The following is an 18,895-nucleotide window of genomic DNA, read 5'->3' on the forward strand; positions in this document are numbered from 1 at the left end:
GGGTGCTATGAAAGGAACCTGAAATACTACCATATTTTTGTTTTGATTTTTTGTCTTCCCCATTGCCTTAGGCACTGATCCACCATTTTATTTATGTAATGTAAGTATGTATATATGTGAGGGTTAAGCCACCTTTGACCCTTTTTAGTAGTTATCAGCATAGGAGCATTAGAGGGGCAGCCCATAAATTATCTAAAGAAACACTTGTCTCTAAATATCTTGTGTGCTTATGCAAACCATTTGGACACAAAAACAAGTTTTTTGGACACTATCAGGAATCCAGATGCATTATGTGAATGGACAAATCGATGAAAAGAACTATGCAATTTCAAAATAAAATGGATTGGAGCGAAATTGGGAGACAAGATTTATCCAACTTCTAAGTGAAATGGATTGTAGTGGAATTGGGACACATATAACAGTATAACCTATTAATGGACACAGCTGTTTGTTCAACACTTCCTAATTTTCCCCAGCCACAAATTTTCCCCACCCACGTCTTACACTATTTAACACAGAACAAAGGGCTTGATAAAGGGTCCTGTGAGGCCCGAAATGTTGCCGCTTATTTATCTGCTCAAAAGATATTAGCCAATAAATTAAAAAATCATTCACTCTACAGTGTGCTGCAGTATATTGGACTATTACATAAATCATCTAAGAGCAGGACAGCCAGACACATGGTGATCATGATCAAATGAGAGGAGTGAAAGCTGCAAAAATGATCTACTGTATCTCAAAGCAGGTACAAACGTTTTAACAGACATATATTACAAAGTTGTTTAATTTAGTGCTAAGCATATATATGTGTGCACTTTTAAAAAATTACTTTACATCCCCTTTAACATTTGTTTTGCTGCAATAAGGCAAATGTCAATTGAACCTGGTCAATCTTTCTACAGTAAATATATATATAGTATTTTTCCTTAGCATTAAATTTGATTCTGTGTATACTAGGTATTAAGTCCAGCAACTGGAGGAGTTGGTCGAATGAATTAGATCAAGCACATACTAGTTATAGAGTATATGTTACATGTGTTCAGAATTGTTAATTTGGTAATTAGCTTAGCATTTCTTTTGTGTAAACTGTTTGAAAAAGCTAGTCAAAAAACATATATTTTATTTAACAATTTAACTAAAATATTTTGACAGAATGTTACAGATTAAAGAATAGAATTTTATATTACCTGCCCATTTGGGATTTAATATGGACATTTCACAATGTCAACTATGCAGACAGGATACCAATTATGAGAGGTAAACCATACTACTAGTAAAGCATTGGATAAATGCAATGGCAGATGTAACTGTGAAACAAAAGAGAATAGCTAATTTTAGCCCATGGCAAAGAGGTAGCCAGGAATACCATTAACTGCAAGAAATTGCAATATTGAAGTAGAACATAAAGAGAATGAACGGGGAGTGACTTAACCTCCCCTAACATGGGAGTGCGGCAGCTCCCCCCCGTTTGATGTATTTTTTACTTACCTCGTGTAGTTCTGTGGAAAAAACTTACCTCTCTTCCGATTGGTCAATTTTCAATCCCAAGCCTTCTGATTGGTCGATTCAAAAAAGGGGCGTGGCTTCACAGGAAAAGCCGCGAAGACCGGCTATAAAAGGACGAACCGGCGAACACTCTTCATTCTTCGCCGGCAGCCGACGTGAGAGGATCGTCTTGGAAATGGCTGAAGAGAATCCCGACGGCAGACTTCGCGACATCCTTCGATGGATCCAGGCGGAGGCGGGACATGAAGACATCCAGACGCTCCTTCAGCAGTGCCAGCTCGCATCATCGACGACGACAGCGGTGACATCACTTCCGACTGCAGAGCCTCCAGGATCGCCGTCAGAGGAAGCTGCGTCATCTTCAGGAGCCGCATCTGACGTCGCCATCCAGCGCACCCCAGCTTCACGCGGACCAGGAAAGAGGCGGATCGTCGCCGTCAAGAGGAACACCAGAGGGAAACAAGCGGCGAAGAAGAGAACCCAGATGACGTCAGCGGTCTCCGCCAAGAAGAGGATCGTCGCTGACCCGCCGCAGACAGGAGTTTGGCCGTCGGCTTCCCCCCCTTCATCGCGAGTGAGTTCCGCCGCTGTTGCAAGTGGTGGGCCGCTCCATCAAAAGAGCTTTAACACTTCAGGGCCCTTTCCTTCCACAGGGTCCGGGGGAGGTCCGGCAGCCGGCAGCTCCTATGAGGGGCACCAGGTCAGCAGGGGCCCCCAAAGCCGCCCAGAACCGGGGCCCTCCAGCTGTAACACTATAGGGCACCCGGTTCTGCCACCTGCTATCAGGGGTCATACATCACCATCTGTCACCCACAGCGCACCCCAGCCTGCTGGTTTTACCCCTCAGGAGGAGAGTCAACCCATCCAAGTGATTGGTAACTATGCTGCCACTGATGTCATAAAATCTTTGTTAGCTTTGTTAACCCCTGGTGCGGCGTCAACGCATACAAGCACAGGGGCTGTGTCTTCTCAAGTAGCTGAAACTGCTTTTAGAGATTCAATACTCTGTGATGCTACACCTTTGGGTTTGCACTTGCCACAGGCCATAAAGGAAAAAATCACAAAAGGGGAGTATATTGACATGCTCTCACTGTTGCCATCATCAAAGGAATTTTTAGGCAAGCAAGTTAAGCAGTCAGATCCTGAAATGGACAGACGCAGGCCTGTGGCAAGGACATTCACTAATTGGTTACAGGCATTTTGTATTTATTCAAATGTATTGTGTGAAAAACACCCACAATTAGGTCCAGGCCTATTTAAACACATTGACATTATTCTGGAAGCATATAAAGCCTATGGGGGTATTTCCTGGTTTTTGTATGATGATAGATTCAGACAGAAAATGTCCATTCAGAAGTCAATATCTTGGGGTTCAAAGGATATTGACCTTTGGATGGGAATGCTTATTCCCAAACAGCCATTAGTTCCATTACCGGGGAACAAGACTCCTGTGAAATACAATGCTTGCTGGGCATTCAATGAGTCAACTTGCCGCTTTCAGGCAAACTGTAGATATAAACATGAATGTGCTCATTGTGCTGGCAACCATCCTGCCTTTCGTTGCATCAAACGATTTGCTACAAAGCACAGTGGTAGGGACTCCAGTAAGTCAGATAACCCCAGTGAGGTTACCAGAAATGCGCCAATACCTAGAGCTATATCCAAAGCGCCAGATGGCCTGCCTCTTAGAGAAGGGTTTTGAAGTTGGCTTTTGGATACCATCAGCAGATCCTGTAACCCTCATATCATTTCCCAAGAATTTAAAATCAATTGAGCTAAACCCAAAAGTAGTTAAGGAAAAAATTGAGAAGGAGCTTAGATTGGGCAGAATTGATGGCCCGTTTGATGATCCTCCATTTGAGGATTTCAGAGTTTCGCCTTTAGGACTTGTACCGAAGAAGGAGCCAGGAAGCTATCGCTTAATTCACCATTTATCATATCCTTCGGGGGCATCTGTCAATGATGGAATTGGTCAGGAATTATCTTCAGTTTCATATACGACTTTCGACCAGGCAATATCGATAATTCAAGAATTTGGTCAAGGTTCATTATTGGCTAAAAGTGACATTCAATCGGCTTTCAGGCTACTGCCCATACACCCTGACTGTTATAAGCTTTTAGGCTTTCATTATGAAGGCAGTTTCTATTTTGACAGATGCCTCCCAATGGGCTGTTCCCTTTCCTGCTTTTATTTTGAAGCCTTTGCATCCTTTTTGCAATGGGTAGTTCAATGGGAAACTGGTTCTAAGGGGGTTATTCATTATTTAGATGATTTCCTATTTGTCGGTCCTGCAGATTCTAGTTCATGTGGAATTTTGTTAAGTACTTTTACGTGGTTTGCTAGGAAATTTGCCATTCCACTAGCTGTTGAAAAAACAATACCCCCTACTACAACTTTAGAATTCCTTGGTATTCAGATAGATACTGTAAATCGTGAATTTCGCTTACCCGAAGGAAAAGTAGCTAAGCTGAGAAGCATTCTAAACGCAACTTTAAAATCTAAAAAGGTTAAATTAAAACACATACAATCCTTGATCGGACATCTGAATTTCGCTACACGGGTTATTCCTATTGGTCGGGTTTTTAACAGGAGACTTATTGCACTTACGTCTGGCCTAGATAATCCTAACTGGCACATAAGAATCCCTCAGGTGGTTAAAGATGACCTGATTGTTTGGCAGGAATTTCTAGAGAATTTCAATGGCATTTCTTATTGGCAAGGAGAATTGTTCGAGAATGCAGCTTTGAATCTGTATACAGACGCCGCGGCTTCAGCTGGGTTTGGTGCTATCTTTGGCACACATTGGATTGCGGATGCGTGGCCATCTTTCTGGGTAGAACTCAAGCTTACCAAAAATCTAGTGTTACTGGAATTTTTTCCACTGTTAGTTGTTTTGGAAGTGTGGGGCCCCCAATTGGCTAACAAACGTATTGTTTGGCACTGCGATAATATGGGTGTGGTGCAAGTTGTTAATAATCTATCTTCTAACTCCCCCCCAGTACTGAGATTACTTAGGCAGGCAGTATTCCGAGCTCTTAAATTTAACATTTTGATTCAAGCAAAGCATATCCCTGGTTGTACCAATGTTGTGGCTGACGCATTATCTCGATTTCAGTTCAACGAGCTCTGGGAAATCGCCAATTATTTGGACAAAGAAGGAACACCATGCCCCCAACATCTGTGGAATTTAGTATTGCCAGAATTTCAAAATGGTTAAGTATGTCATTGGCAGACAAAACCTGGCATGCTTACATCGCAAGCTGGAATGAGTGGATGAAGTTCAAAACAAGTTTTCCTAAAGAGCATTATCAAAGGGACAGTGACGTCTTATTGTCTTTTGTACTGGAGCAAGTTGAGGCTCAGTACTCTCTTTCAGCTATAACTAAAAAATTAGCAGGCATATCTTTCTTTTTAAAGGTTCAAAGTGAGGCTGACATAACTAAATCCTTTTTGGTTAAACAAATTCTTCGGGGTGTTGGTAGGATTACACGATCTGTAGACATTAGGAGACCCATCACATTATCATTGTTGAAAGATCTCGTTTCGGTCCTACCTCAAATATGCTATTCTCGGTTTGAAACAATGTTGTTTACGTTGTTATTTTCTGTGTCGTTCTTTGGTGCCCTTCGGGTAAGTGAGTCGGTCTCTCAGAGTAAAAGATCCCCAGGGGGTATTGGGAGTGAAGACATTCATCTGGTTGAGGGCAAATTAAAGATTATATTAAAAAAATCAAAAACGGATAAAGTAGGAAGAGGGACAACCATTTGGCTTGGTAATAGCACGGAACAGTCAATATGTCCAGTATTAGCTTTTAGACATTATCAGCAAGTCAGACCCTGCCTTCCTGGCCCTTTCTTTATACACAGTGATGGATCTTTCCTTACAAGATTTCAATTTGTGAAAATTCTCAAAGGAGCTGTCAGTAAGCTAGGTATACCACCTGACCATTATAACACACATTCTTTTCGCATTGGAGCTGCCACACAAGCCTCATTGATGGGTTTAGGAGAAGAGTTCATCAAAAGGCTTGGCAGATGGAACTCCTCTAGGTATCAACTTTATGTCAGACCTACCCTGGTTTAGTAAGTGTTACCTTTTTTCGTTACAGTTTCTCCTCCTTTGGTCTGGATTATTGGACACTCTTTCGTCCACAGAGCGAGAGCTAGAGCAGAACAACGAACCTACACAACTAATTTAGGCATTAAAGATGTTAGAATTGTCTGGATGGGCATTCGAGGCCTTAAATGGCCAGATTTATTACCAATAATTTTGCAAATGAAATCTCGTTGGGGTTTCCCAGCAATTATTCTGATCCATTTAGCTGGAAATGACATTGGAAAGGGTAGAAACATTGATTTAATTCGTAATATAAAAAGAGACCTTGCTCAGATCAGATTTATTTTTCCCAATACTGTGATAATTTGGTCTGAAGTTGTGCCCAGATTAGTCTGGCTTCAAGATGCAGGCTTTCACCCACTTGAGAGATGCCGCAAAAAACTCAATTTTGCTATCTCAAAATTTTCCAAGACAGTTAATATTTTGGTTTATAGGCACTATGAGTTGGAGCAAGGTTTTGAAGGCCTGTATCGTGCGGACAGGGTACATTTGTCAGATATCGGTTTTGACATTCTGAACATGGGATTCCAAAGTGCAATTGAAAGAGCTTTACATGTGTGGGGAATGGCCAAGGCCAATGTAATGGTTTAATTGGCCTTGACGTGGAGGTATGCTCCTGGCTAGGTAAAAAAATTGGCGGGGCTTAAGGATATTTGTGGTCAAGCTTTAAGGCGGTCCGCTGCAGAGATCTGATGCAGAGGCTGGCTGGGAAGATATGTATGAACAGGTATTAGTATCATTAGCAATATTAATGTTCTGATTGATATGATATTTAATAAACAACAGCTGCGGCCATTCTCCACCATGCAAGTGTCCGTGTCTATGATTGGTTGTTGTAATTGGGGTTTGTAAGCAAGTAATGCTGTCTGCAACTCCCATGAACGGGGAGTGACTTAACCTCCCCTAACATGGAGTGCGGCAGCTCCCCCCCGTTTGATGTATTTTTTACTTACCTCGTGTAGTTCTGTGGAAAAAACTTACCTCTCTTCCGATTGGTCAATTTTCAATCCCAAGCCTTCTGATTGGTCGATTCAAAAAAGGGGCGTGGCTTCACAGGAAAAGCCGCGAAGACCGGCTATAAAAGGACGAACCGGCGAACACTCTTCATTCTTCGCCGGCAGCCGACGTGAGAGGATCGTCTTGGAAATCCCACCCACCCACCCTGTTATGGTATATAATATATGAATGCATATATAAAAAAAAAAAAAAAAAAAAAAAAACAATATTGTCGCAGCAGTTAATTGTTGTTTATAGTGAAGTTTCATGTGGAGGTATGCTCCTGGCTAGGTAAAAAAATTGGCGGGGCTTAAGGATATTTGTGGTCAAGCTTTAAGGCGGTCCGCTGCAGAGATCTGATGCAGAGGCTGGCTGGGAAGATATGTATGAACAGGTATTAGTATCATTAGCAATATTAATGTTCTGATTGATATGATATTTAATAAACAACAGCTGCGGCCATTCTCCACCATGCAAGTGTCCGTGTCTATGATTGGTTGTTGTAATTGGGGTTTTGTAAGCAAGTAATGCTGTCTGCAACTCCCATGTCTTTCCAGATGTTACATCTTTTTGCTGAAGGCAAAAAGGAAGAACATCATATACTGAAAAGGGAAACCATTACATCAGTTAAACTGTAGGAAAAAGAGATCTATTTACTAGGATATGAGCCCAAACTGTACCCTCCAGTCAAAGTTCATATTTAAAAGTGAGGCAAGTGAGCTGGGAAAGTATTCTATGAGTATTTGAAATTATATATGTAGGAGATTTCATAATCTGAAAGAGGAAATTTGTTGGATGCCAGCTAAATGTGGAACAAGCTCTGTTATACAAATTATTATGATTGTATTAGTAGTAGACTTCCGCGATGAAGGAATATATTCAAGATAACCTCCAGAGAGGATTCATTCGACTTTTATCTTCCCCTGCAAGAGCGGGATTCATATCCCACTGCGATGCCTTCAGTTACAGTGAGTAGGAGAAACAAAAGCCTGCCTGAAAGCAGATCCATCCTGAAGTGCTGACTCTTTCTGAAAGCACATGATCAGGCAAAATTAGATGGCTGCCTACACAACAATAGTACAACTAAACAAAATACACTTGTAAGGTTAGGAACGAAATTTTACATGGTAGAGTAAATTATTTGCAGTGTAAACAGTGTAATTTAGAAATAAAAACTACACCATAAAAATCATGACAGCATAATTTAATTCACTGGACATTTGTTAAATCCTGAACTATGTAGAGAAGAAAACTCCAGTCACTTAAGTTTGAAATATGACAATATAGGGGCAGGTTTATCAAGGGTCGAAGTGAATTTGAGGGAATTTTCTAAGTAAAAAAATTCGAAATTCGAAGTAATTTTTTGGATACTTCGACCATCGAATAGGATACTAAGAATTTGACTTCGAATTCGATTTGAAGTAAAATCGTTCGAATATTCGACCATTCGATAATCAAAGTACTGTCTCTTTAAAAAAAACTTTGACTTCAATACTTCGCCAAATTAAACCTGCCGAAGTTCTATGTTAGTCTATGGGGACCTTCTAGAGCAGTTTTCGACGTTTTTTGAAGTGGAAGAAAAATCGTTTGATCAATGGATGAAAACCTTCGAATCTTTCGATTTCGAAGGATTTCATCGTTCCATCAAACGATTTTACTTCAACCGCAAAACGGTCAAATTAAGTGAAAAAAACTTTGACTCCGATATTCGAAGTTGAAGTAAAGCCATTCGATGGTCGAATTTCGAAGTATTTATCACTTCGGAATTCGACCCTTGATAAATCTGCCCCTTGGTGTGTCAGAATCCTAAATGCAATGAGCTCCATCCATACTTGAGAAGGGTCCCATTTACTTAGTTCGAGTAAAGGAATTGGCAGTTTTCTGTAATAAACAGAAACTACTGTATTGAAAAAACATTTACATTACCGTGAGTGATCATATTCTTATTTAGCATTTGTTGATGAAAATGAATTTTCTTAAAACAGGAACCAAAAATAGATAGATGCATGAATGTTAATATGTTCATAGTTTTTACATTCTGTTCCCCAATTCCATAATAGCAAGATTCAAGTAAGTAATACCAGCATATTCATATTAGGGGCACATTTACCTAGGGTCGAATATCGAGGGTTAATTAACCCTCGATATTCGACCGTCTAAGTAAAATCCTTCGACTTCGAATATCGAAGTCGAAGGATTTTGCGCTATTCCTATGATCGAACGACCAAAGGAATAATCGTTCGATCGAACGATTAAATCCTTCGAAACGAACGATTTGAAGGATTTTAATCCATCGATCGAAGGATATTCCTTCGATCAGGAAATTGTTAGGAAGCCTATGGGAACCTTTCCCATAGGCTAACATTGTCCTCAGTAGGTTTTCGTTGGCGAACTAGGGGGTCGAATACATTTTTAAAGAGACAGTACTTCGACTATGGAATGGTCGAATAGTCAAACGATTTTTAGTTCGAATCGATTCGATTCGAAGTCAAAAGTCGTAGTCGAAGGTCGAAGTAGCCCATTCGATGGTCGAAGTAGCCATATTCGACCATTTGAAATTTGAACTATTTTTCCTCTTTTTCATCTTTTAAAAGGCTGCATATAACATTAAAGAAAAAAAATGGAAGAACTTTTATTGAGCACAGAAGATTTGCGACACAACAATGAAAGATTTGTGCAAAAAGCATGCGTATTAATTTATCTTATCTACAAAACATCCATTAGTTTAAAGTTTTGAAAAGTGTTTTTATACATTTAACATCTGTTAAATATGCAAAGATATCTCTGATCACCTGCGTTACTAACTCTCGAGTGCATTCTCATATCTTTAGGGTTCTGAACTAAGAAGCAATAATTTCCAGCAGAATTCCAGCACACAATATCCATTTCTGTGTCTGCATTTTCTACCAAAGCAAAGATATGCAGAAGTTAATCTTTGCTGTAGGGGTAAATATTGATAGTACTCACCATCTGTTGCATGATTTGATACAAGAAACGAAAAAAATTAGACACAGTATTTGACAGCGGTAAATCTTTGTATTATGCAACTATAGGAATGAGCTGGGATATGTGAAAAACGTATGTGTCTGTTATGGCAGCCAATGAAATTATTTGGTATTAAAGGACCAGTAACATAAAAAAAAATTTTATGTGTTTCTACTTAACGAAAAAAGGGAGTTTTAACTTTAAATTTGCAAAGTGTTTATTAAGAAATTACAGATTCTCTGCTTGCAATCCTCTTCAGAAACGGCGACTGGGCGATCCGTCGCGCAGCGCTCATTTTCTCATCCATGGCTATCTCCTATAGAAGGCAGGGAGAAATTGAGCGCGCACAATGGATCATCGTTACTGGTCTTTTAAAGGGATCCTGTCATTGGAAAACATGTTTTTTTCAAAACACATCAGTTAATAGTGCTACTCCAGCAGAATTCTGCACTGAAATCCATTTCTCAAAAGAGCAAACAGATTTTTTTATATTCAATTTTGAAATCTGACATGGGGCTAGACATTTTGTCAATTTCCCAGCTGCCCCATGTCATGTGATAAAAAATTATCACTTTATTAAAAAAAAATCTGACAAAACTCCCAAACCCAAATCCCCTTTGTTTATCAATATTTTTTCTATGAAAAAATTGGTGTGAAAAAATCGAGCGTTAATACGAACTGTGCAACTTTTTTTAGCTTGACACAAAAACTTGACTTTTTTGAGTTGTCACCTGATAAACTTGAATAATTTGGATTACGAAAACCAATACAAACAGCCTGAAACAATATTTCAATATTTCAACAGGTTTTAGATGTTGTATTTTCAAATTCGAATTGTTAGTAATAAATTTCATTTCAAAATCTGACATGAGGCTAGACATGTTGTTAGTTTTTCAGGTTCCCCCAGCCATGTGACTTGTGCTCTACAAAACTTCAGTCACTCTTTACTGCTGTACTGCAAGTTGGAGTGATTTCACTCCTCTCCCCCAGCAGACTATCAGCAGAACAATGTGAACATAACCAGATAACAGTTCCCAACACCTGCATTGCTAAAAGTTCTACCATATTCCCCCTAGTAGTAGATATGAGAATAGCACTCAGTAGTAAAAGTCCAATGTCCAGTGAATCCAAGTCATAACTTATTTTACATTGTGTACAACAATAGCTTATCTGAAAGCAGTTAATTGCTTGCTCTTTCTGATAGCACATGACCAGGCAAAATAACCGGAGATTGCTGCCTACACACTAATTCATTGTTTCAAGATTAAAAGCTCAAATGATAGAATTATACCATAAAAATCATGACAGAATTCCTTTCAGGCATGCGATTTTGTGTCACACAGGGGTATATTTATCAAAAAGTGAAGTTAGAGATCACCACTGTCTAGAGTGAAATTCCACCACTCTCCATTTATTTCTATGGGATTTTCTAAAATAATATTTATCAATGGGTGAAAGTTCGTCCTTTGATAAATACACCTTTCAAAATCCCATAGAAATTAATGGAGAGTGGCGGAATTTCACTCTAGTGGACTGTGGTGATCTCTTACTTCACTTTTTGATAAATATACCCCTTAGTGTTTTGCAACTTGTATCTGTGACAGTTGTAAATGTGCTTTAATGGGTGTTTTCCTTTTTGCTTATTTCTGAGCTCTAGTAATCTAAGCTAGTTTGGCCAACTGAGGATGGCAATCCTTTCTCCATATATGTAAATTGGGAAAATATCAAGTTTATTAAAGCACAGTTCTAAATTCAGAAAATAGTGTTTTTCTTATACTGATGAAAGCCAGTGTAGTTTGGGGGTGGTGGGGAAATATGATTTACTCTTCTTGTGAAAAAAGTTATGTTCAGATTATGGCTTTGTGGTAAAGGAGCACATTAAAGAGCATTGTTTGTCTGTATTTACTACCTGCTTGCTTTGTGGCAATGATTATAGATATATTCTCAGGGTCAGAGTAACAGATTCATGACACACTCTTATGAGACATGTGCACTGGTGTGCAGAGTGATTTTGCTAAGATTGTGCAACAAATAACACTATTGCTGAGTACTGAACATAAAACAAACAAATTAAAAAGAAATTTCTTATGCAACATAAAACAGTTAAGAAACTTGTGCAAAAGATTAGATAGTATTATTAAAGGGGTAATTACATGATGACATTATCAATGTAAAGAGATTGCATTGCCTAGAATTAAAAGGTATTTCAATTCATACATTTTGGTTTAAAATGGAATGACTTTTTAAAATGCACAGCCTACAGATTATTGATTGCCCCTTTAAATCAACTAGAAAAGAACTGCAATATTTCTTCTTTACAAAAAAAGTCATACAAACCAATATCCAGCTAACATTTCTCTTTAACGTATTTTGTGTTCCTGAGAATCTATAATTCATTTATGATGAATTTAAATTGCAAAATATGGAAGATGAGCTTATCTTTTTAATGTCATTCTAAATAACATACTGTATACGTATAGATTATTTTTCTACTTCAGCACCATTTCTCTGACCTTTGTGGAATGATTTTTGTAGACATTAAATTGATATGTAGCAAATCCTTATTCTGTATTGGTAAGCCATACATATTGATGAGCTCTCTCTCTTTATCAGAAGAGCCCCATTTTACAGGTGTGAATTTTTATCTTCCAGACTCACTGGTGAATTAACTTCCAGTGCAGACTATACAGAGAAACAATATTTCACATAGTCTTCAGCTAGAGAAAATAAAGGTAGGACCCAAGTGGAGATATGTGACGCGTTATTATAACTTAGGGGGTTTATTTATCAAAATCCAAATTTATCTTATTATTTTTGGAAAGCTACTCTGACCAAATCCACGTCAATTTTTCCCCCTATTTGGTAAAAAAACAAAAAAAGAGAGGCAAGCCTACTACTATAAGAAATTCACCTTTAAGAGGGAGGGAGGGAGGTATAATTTACTAATATCAGTTAATTTATTTGAAAGAGAAAAAATAGTAATAACGTATAAAAAATTAATAAACCAATTGTGAATACAATTAATTTGATGTTAATTCGTATTTGTGAATTGGTGTACAAAAATGAATTGATTAATTAAAGTGCTTCAATAGTACAATCAATGTCCATGATTGTAAGATTATTTAATTATGTTAAAAAAATTAATCAATTAATTACATTTAAAAAGCTATACCCTGCCTGTAATCTAGTTAACTAAATTCATCTAATAAGTGGAATTACCAATTGTAGTTACAGAAGGTAGCAATTATATTGAATTAACAATATAAAATCAAATTCATTAATTTAAAGTGCTGGTGCAAATATAATTAATTCGAAGGTGAATTGATTCAATGAAAGTTAAAAATGTAAGTCCAAGACCAATATCTGGAAAAGTAGGAAAAGGAAAATAATAGAGGTGGAGAGGTCCCAAAAACTTCTATCAGAGATTTTTCTATGCCCTGAGACACAACACGATGGAGAATTTCAGTGTTTAATTTAAAGATCCAGTAGCTTTCACGTTTGAGCAATTCTTGTTCTATATTGCCCCTTCTGATACCCACATTTTTTTTTTCTATGGCAAATTTAATATTTGCCGGGTTCATATTATGAAAGGTTTTGAAGTGAGATGCCATTGTGGATAATGATTGTTCAGTTTTGTGAGCTTGATTCACATTATGTATGGAGATGCAGTGTTGTTGTAATCTGCATTTTAGCATTTGCATTGTCATGCCCACATATTTTTTGTTGCACGGGCATTCAAGACAGTAAATTACCCCAGAGGTTTTGCAATTTATGTAACTATTGCTTTTTAAATCTAATTAATTGACTATTTTTTTTTTTAACATAATTAATTAATCTTACAATCACGGACATTGATTGTACTATTGAAGCACTGGCACTTTAATTAATCAATGAATTTTTGTACACCAATTCACAAATATGAATTAACATCAAATTAATTGTATTCACAATTTCTTTAATTATTTTTTATACGGTATTAAAGAGAGTGGGGGTTTACTACTTTTTCTCTTTCAAATAAATTTTCCCCCTATACATCATGAAAATTATTGTGTGTGAAAATTCTCGATAAGATCAGAATCCGCAACTTTTTTGGATATGACCCCCCAAATACCTCTATTTTCAGATTTGATGCCCAAATACTGCAACTTTTTCGAAAACCCAGAGCAAAACAGAATATCTTCAGGACATCTGCCTTTGACTTCTATATGAACTCAGTAGGTCTGAGTTGGAATACTTTTTAATTTGTACTTTTAACACCATCGGTGTTTAATGAATCATGAAAATATTCAAGATTTTTTTCCTACGATACAATGGTCCAACCAGAAAAAAAATCTGATTTTGATTAAATAACCCCCTTAAAAAGAGTTAGAGGAAATCTGGTAATTAAGTATCTTTTTAGATCTGTTCTTGACAAAAAATAATTCTCATGAACTTTAATGTTGATGGTTTAACAAGTATGTTAGGACCTAGGACCTTTTTGTTGATGCTGACTTTTACAAGACAGAATCTGTCTGATATTCGATTGGCAAAAAATAAACTGCGCATACTTTAACAAGTATAGAGAGGACTAAATAGCCTTTAAGTATGAAAAACTTCAGCAGTTAGAAGGCACTATAAGCACAGATGGGTCTGCAGTTGGCCAATAGGCTTGACTGGCTGCAGACAACTATTTACTATCTACATAAAAAAAGCCCTAAGAAAACATTTTCCCTCATAACTATTGACATTTCAGGACAGTATTCTAAATCTGTACCCAGTAAGTAAACACTAAGAGGCCTATTTATTAAACCTCACATTTTTCTGGTCGAGTTTTCAAAGGGAAAAAATTTGAATTTTCAGAGGAAAAAAGAATCTCAAATTTATCTAACTTTACTATGCTCTGAAGCATTGAAGCTGCTAAAAATCCAAAAATACTTCAACTAAAACCTTAAATTCGATAATCCAATAAATTCGAGTTGTTGAGTCAGCATTTTGATAAAGTTAAGTTTTCTGGGCAACAATTCAAAAAAAAAAAAGTTGCATGATTTGAATTATGGCACGATTTTATTGTGACCTTTCTCGCAGTTTTGATTCGGATTAAGGGGTTTTATTTATGAAAATCAAAATTTATTTTTGTTCATTATATAAGGTTAGCATTGTTTTACAATGTTTAAATTACAGTGGTATGTTCCTAATGAAAGGAATTGCATCAGTATCCCTTCTAAAGATCTTTCCAGAACCTTCCCCAACTTATGATTTTTGGGAGATGTCAGTATGAGTTTACAAATGTAAAACCATGTTAAAAACTTTTTGTAATAAGCTCTGATATGATGGTTTCCTACTTTAAAATGATGATGGAAAAAATACCTGTAAATGACACTTTGGGCCAAATTCTGCAATTCCAGATTACCCTCCTAGACACTATTGTGTTTTCATGAGATAATCTAGTATTCATAAGATGAATCTAGTAGCCTAAAAGCCTAAAAGTAAAAATAGTTATTGGCATTATCTGAAATCTCTGTTGAGATAATCTAGTATTCATAAGATGAATCTAGTAGCCTAAAAGCCTAAAAGTAAAAATAGTTATTGGCATTATCTGAAATCTCTGTTGCCCAACAACATAAAATATTATCCACAAATATGAATAACCAATTGTTTTGAATTTTACTAGCATTCAAAATATCTTCAGCATATCCAGAATAGTTAATTTACCAGTACATACTCCATCCTGTAGGAATTTCACACCATGATGATTTGTTAGTCACATTGGGCTTGTGCTTATAGGCTGTGGTACACACTGAAACCTATAAGAGGATCACACCACCGTCAGCCTAAAGTGACTGACAAGATGTTCATGCCCTGCTGAATAAATCCATATTACAATGTCAGAGTCTTTGGGTTATGCTGAATTGGGGGAGTCTTGAAAAAAGACTGAATGTAGGCCTCCTTTGCAAGGGATTGATATCACTTTGAATAAAAATGTCAACTTGTTGCTTGTTTTCTTCTTTTTCTTCTGTATGAATTGCAACAAAATGCATCAATGGCATTAGGCACAGTGTTCTCCTGAACAAATTCTTGTTCCTATAGTGTTTACGTGACCTTATAATGTGTTGTCTTGTATGAATCTTGACTTTTCATGGTTAGATTTAAATGTTTACACATTATATTGGTGAAGTGGACAAAAGGGGTATCAACTAGATCCCTCCTGAACTATTTGTGTCAGGTTTTGACTACTTGACAGAACTCTGTCTTGACGTGGATACATATGCTGACCTTCAATTAGTCTGGGGGTTAAGACAATACTGAAAAATCCATAGCTCATTTTCTTGTTTTTTTGTGCTCACGTTTTAATGTTCGAGGAGATAAGAGATGGCCATACTACAGAAAGGGATACTCAGAGAGCATCTATTGAAGTTATTTCGTTTCTGACAAACAAACATTCTAAGTCTAGCAAATGTGACAAAACAGCAACAACATCTCTTCCTAGAATTTCCGCAAAGGCAAAAAATGTTGTGACAGTATTCATCAGGGAAATACCCAAACTTCTAATCTATGGTTTTAATTTTATCTCTGATTGCAGGTGTCTAAGCTATCATTACTGTCCAAAGGGAAAACAGGTGTGCAACCTCTGTCAGATCCAGGCATGGTGTGGACTCTTATAATAAACCTGCAAAAAAGAGATAATTATGAAATGTCTATCAATTTTTCTCATCTGCATACAGGATTGTCATGTCAACAGTTGCGGTGTTTGCAATGATAACCTGGTCATTATTTTCCCTGACACTGGAAATTTAATTTTTTTCTTCATCTCTTTTAACTGCAAGCCAATTTTAAAAAAAAGCTCACCCTCACACATTACTGTCTAAAATATATGCTTTTCTATAAATATATTTGTGCGTGATTGTCAAAAATTGCAGTTTGCCAGTATGCACATTTATATGTAAACTTCCATTGCAGCACTTTTGCATTGCTATAATTTACAGGATCAATATACTTACTGAAAATGATAGTAATAATACCAGAAATATGGATATTTTTATACATAAACTCAATATTCGCTGAAAAGTTAGTTTAAATCAATCTCTTTCCTGTCCTGTCATTTATACTTTTAGAAAAGTAGAACTTTTTTCCTTTTTAACTTGTGTAATGTACCAAAAGTTTATTAAACATATCTACTGTATTTATAGTTCTAAGTTTAACTTTTATCATATTTAAACAGCTTCTTTTCCCCTTAAGTCATAATTTACTGCATCTAAAACAATAGAACAGTATCCATTTTTTTCTGTTTACAAAAACCCTTCCTTTGAAGTGGTTGATTTTATGTAACATAATGGACCTAATGGTGCAGGATTAAACGACTAAAGCATATTTAAATCCATAATAACACCTTTGTGTCATGACACAGAAATACTGACCATTCTCAGACTGTAGCAGGCAAAAGCATTATAACATAGGGTTTACATTCCCAGTTTATTACACATAAAAATAGTTTTTTTTAATAGATTTACAAATGCATTTAGCAAGGTGACCCAGTCCTCCTTGCAATTAAATTTTAGCACTTCATTTTATCATTTCCTAATGAGCACTGAACATGGTATTTGCTGTTGATGCCCTGTGGATTCATAACTATATATAGCTCATAATAATGCAGGAAAAGGATAATGAAAAAAATGCATCTTTGAATATTTTTTGTTGTATTAACAGCAGGGATCACCTATTTATGCTGCAGTATGTCGCCTTTTCCTTACATGAAAGGGCCAATCATGCATAAAATCATGTAGCAACTATATATGTGTTTATCTAATTACATTGCAAACTATGCCTCCATGAACTTCTAAGAATATATATACTGCTATTAGCATTTAGCCAACTTTAGAAAAAAAACACACTTTAAAAAAGTAAACCAGCATACTAAACAAGTGAAGAAATATATGGGCACTTCTCTGTATATATAGTAAGAAGGGTTGTAAAGTAATGTATAAACCATGCACATTTTGTTGTGTAAGCTGGTTGATTGGCTTTTGTAATACCTGATCCACCAGCTAAATCAATGGTCCCTAAACTTTTTTACCCATGACCCACACTTAAATCTATAAAGACTTCTGGAGCCATGAAAAATATACTTAGGGTGTCAAATAAGGGCTGTGATTGGTTATTTGGTAGTTGTGGTGGTTGTCTGTTATGCAGTTTTGTACAACTTATGTCCCCAAACAAATGTCTCTCTCTCTCTCTCTCTCTCTCTCTCTCTCTCTCTCTCTCTCTCTCTCTCTCTCTCTCTCTCTCTCTCTCTCTCTCTCTCTCTCTCTCTCTCTCTCTCTCTCTCTCTCTCTCTCTCTCTCTCTCTCTCTCTCTCTGAATATATATTTATTCTACTTGATTATTTGATTTGATGTCTAAGCTTAGCCTCTCTAGAGCTGCACACCAAGCCATGTGACATAACTAAAATAACGGTAATGGTTCATTAATTATATATAGATGATGATCCTTTTAGCTGGTGAGTTCAGCACATAAAATATGGAATTTCTAGTCATATTAATTTTGGGGTTTTAGTTTTCCTTTGAAGGGGGTCACAGAGACTGAACCTGGACTGTATTGAGACCAGATTTTGGGTTCAGACCCATAGTATAGGAATCTGGTGGAAATGCCCTCTTTTCATTTATAAATGTATTGTGACTAATTATTGCAATAAGGGTCTTTAAAAGGAACAGTTCAGTGTAAAAATAAAAAAAAACTGGGTAAATAGGCTGTGCAAAATAAAAAAAGTTTATAATATAGTTAGTTAGCCACGTTTTTATTTTTATACTGAACAATATGTTAATATGGTCACAACGAAAGGCTTTCCATTTATTATTGAGAATCTATGGATAGCACTGCTGCTTTGCAGGTCTGGGTTCTGTATTTGATTCCAGTCAGGGCACTCTCTGCAAAAAAGTTTGTATGTTCTCTTCGTGTGTGAGTAAGATTAACTGGGACAGGGACTGATGAATTATATGAAGTATATATAACATATGTAAAGTGCTGCTCAATATTTTGGAATAATATAAATAATGAAGAATAATAATACACAGATATATGCTCATAAGACATACACCATTTACACACTATAGCAGAAGGCACTATCTGCACATTTGATAAAGTACTGAATGCAGACATAACTAAAGTTGCCCTAAATGGAAAAGAGGAGTCACCACATATGTAGACTTTCAGGTTTGCATTCTTTTTTCTTCCCTTCATTTTTTTCTTCCCATTCATATTTTACACAATATACTCCTTTTATATCAAAACAGTTATTTCTAGTTCATGATGCAGAGC

The 18,895-nt window shown here is 36.7% G+C and overlaps 1 protein-coding gene across 2 annotated transcripts; it reads left to right on the forward strand.

Annotated features, from left to right (window-relative positions):
• Nucleotides 1–1,418: 1,418 nt before the first annotated feature.
• On the forward strand, nucleotides 1,419–7,091 carry LOC121397706. Of its 2 annotated transcripts, XR_005963847.1 has the most exons (3): nucleotides 1,419–2,381; nucleotides 4,623–6,231; nucleotides 6,895–7,091. XR_005963847.1 is itself a non-coding variant. In XM_041574929.1 (2 exons), the coding sequence occupies exons 1-2, from the start codon at nucleotides 1,472–1,474 to the stop codon at nucleotides 5,588–5,590; spliced, it is 1,878 nt and encodes a 625-aa protein (XP_041430863.1). In that variant the 5' UTR covers nucleotides 1,419–1,471; the 3' UTR covers nucleotides 5,591–6,428. The 2 variants fall into 2 exon arrangements, 1 of the variants encoding a protein (XP_041430863.1); XM_041574929.1 differs by lacking the exon at nucleotides 6,895–7,091 and having other exon boundaries at nucleotides 4,623–6,428.
• The last annotated feature ends 11,804 nt before the right edge of the window (nucleotides 7,092–18,895 follow it).

Source organism: Xenopus laevis, chromosome 8S (assembly GCF_017654675.1).
Source record: "Xenopus laevis strain J_2021 chromosome 8S, Xenopus_laevis_v10.1, whole genome shotgun sequence".
Classification (NCBI taxonomy): Eukaryota; Metazoa; Chordata; class Amphibia; order Anura; family Pipidae; genus Xenopus; species Xenopus laevis.

What these genes read in the sequence shown, in the direction of transcription:
- LOC121397706 (XM_041574929.1), top strand. Translation starts at nt 1,472, where the DNA reads ATGTATTTTTTACTTACCTCGTGTAGTTCTGTGGAAAAAACTTACCTC. An exon ending in TCAACCCATCCAAGTGATTG is followed by an intron (nt 2,382 to 4,622) that starts GTAACTATGCTG and finishes TCTCGATTTCAG; the next exon opens with TTCAACGAGCTCTGGGAAAT.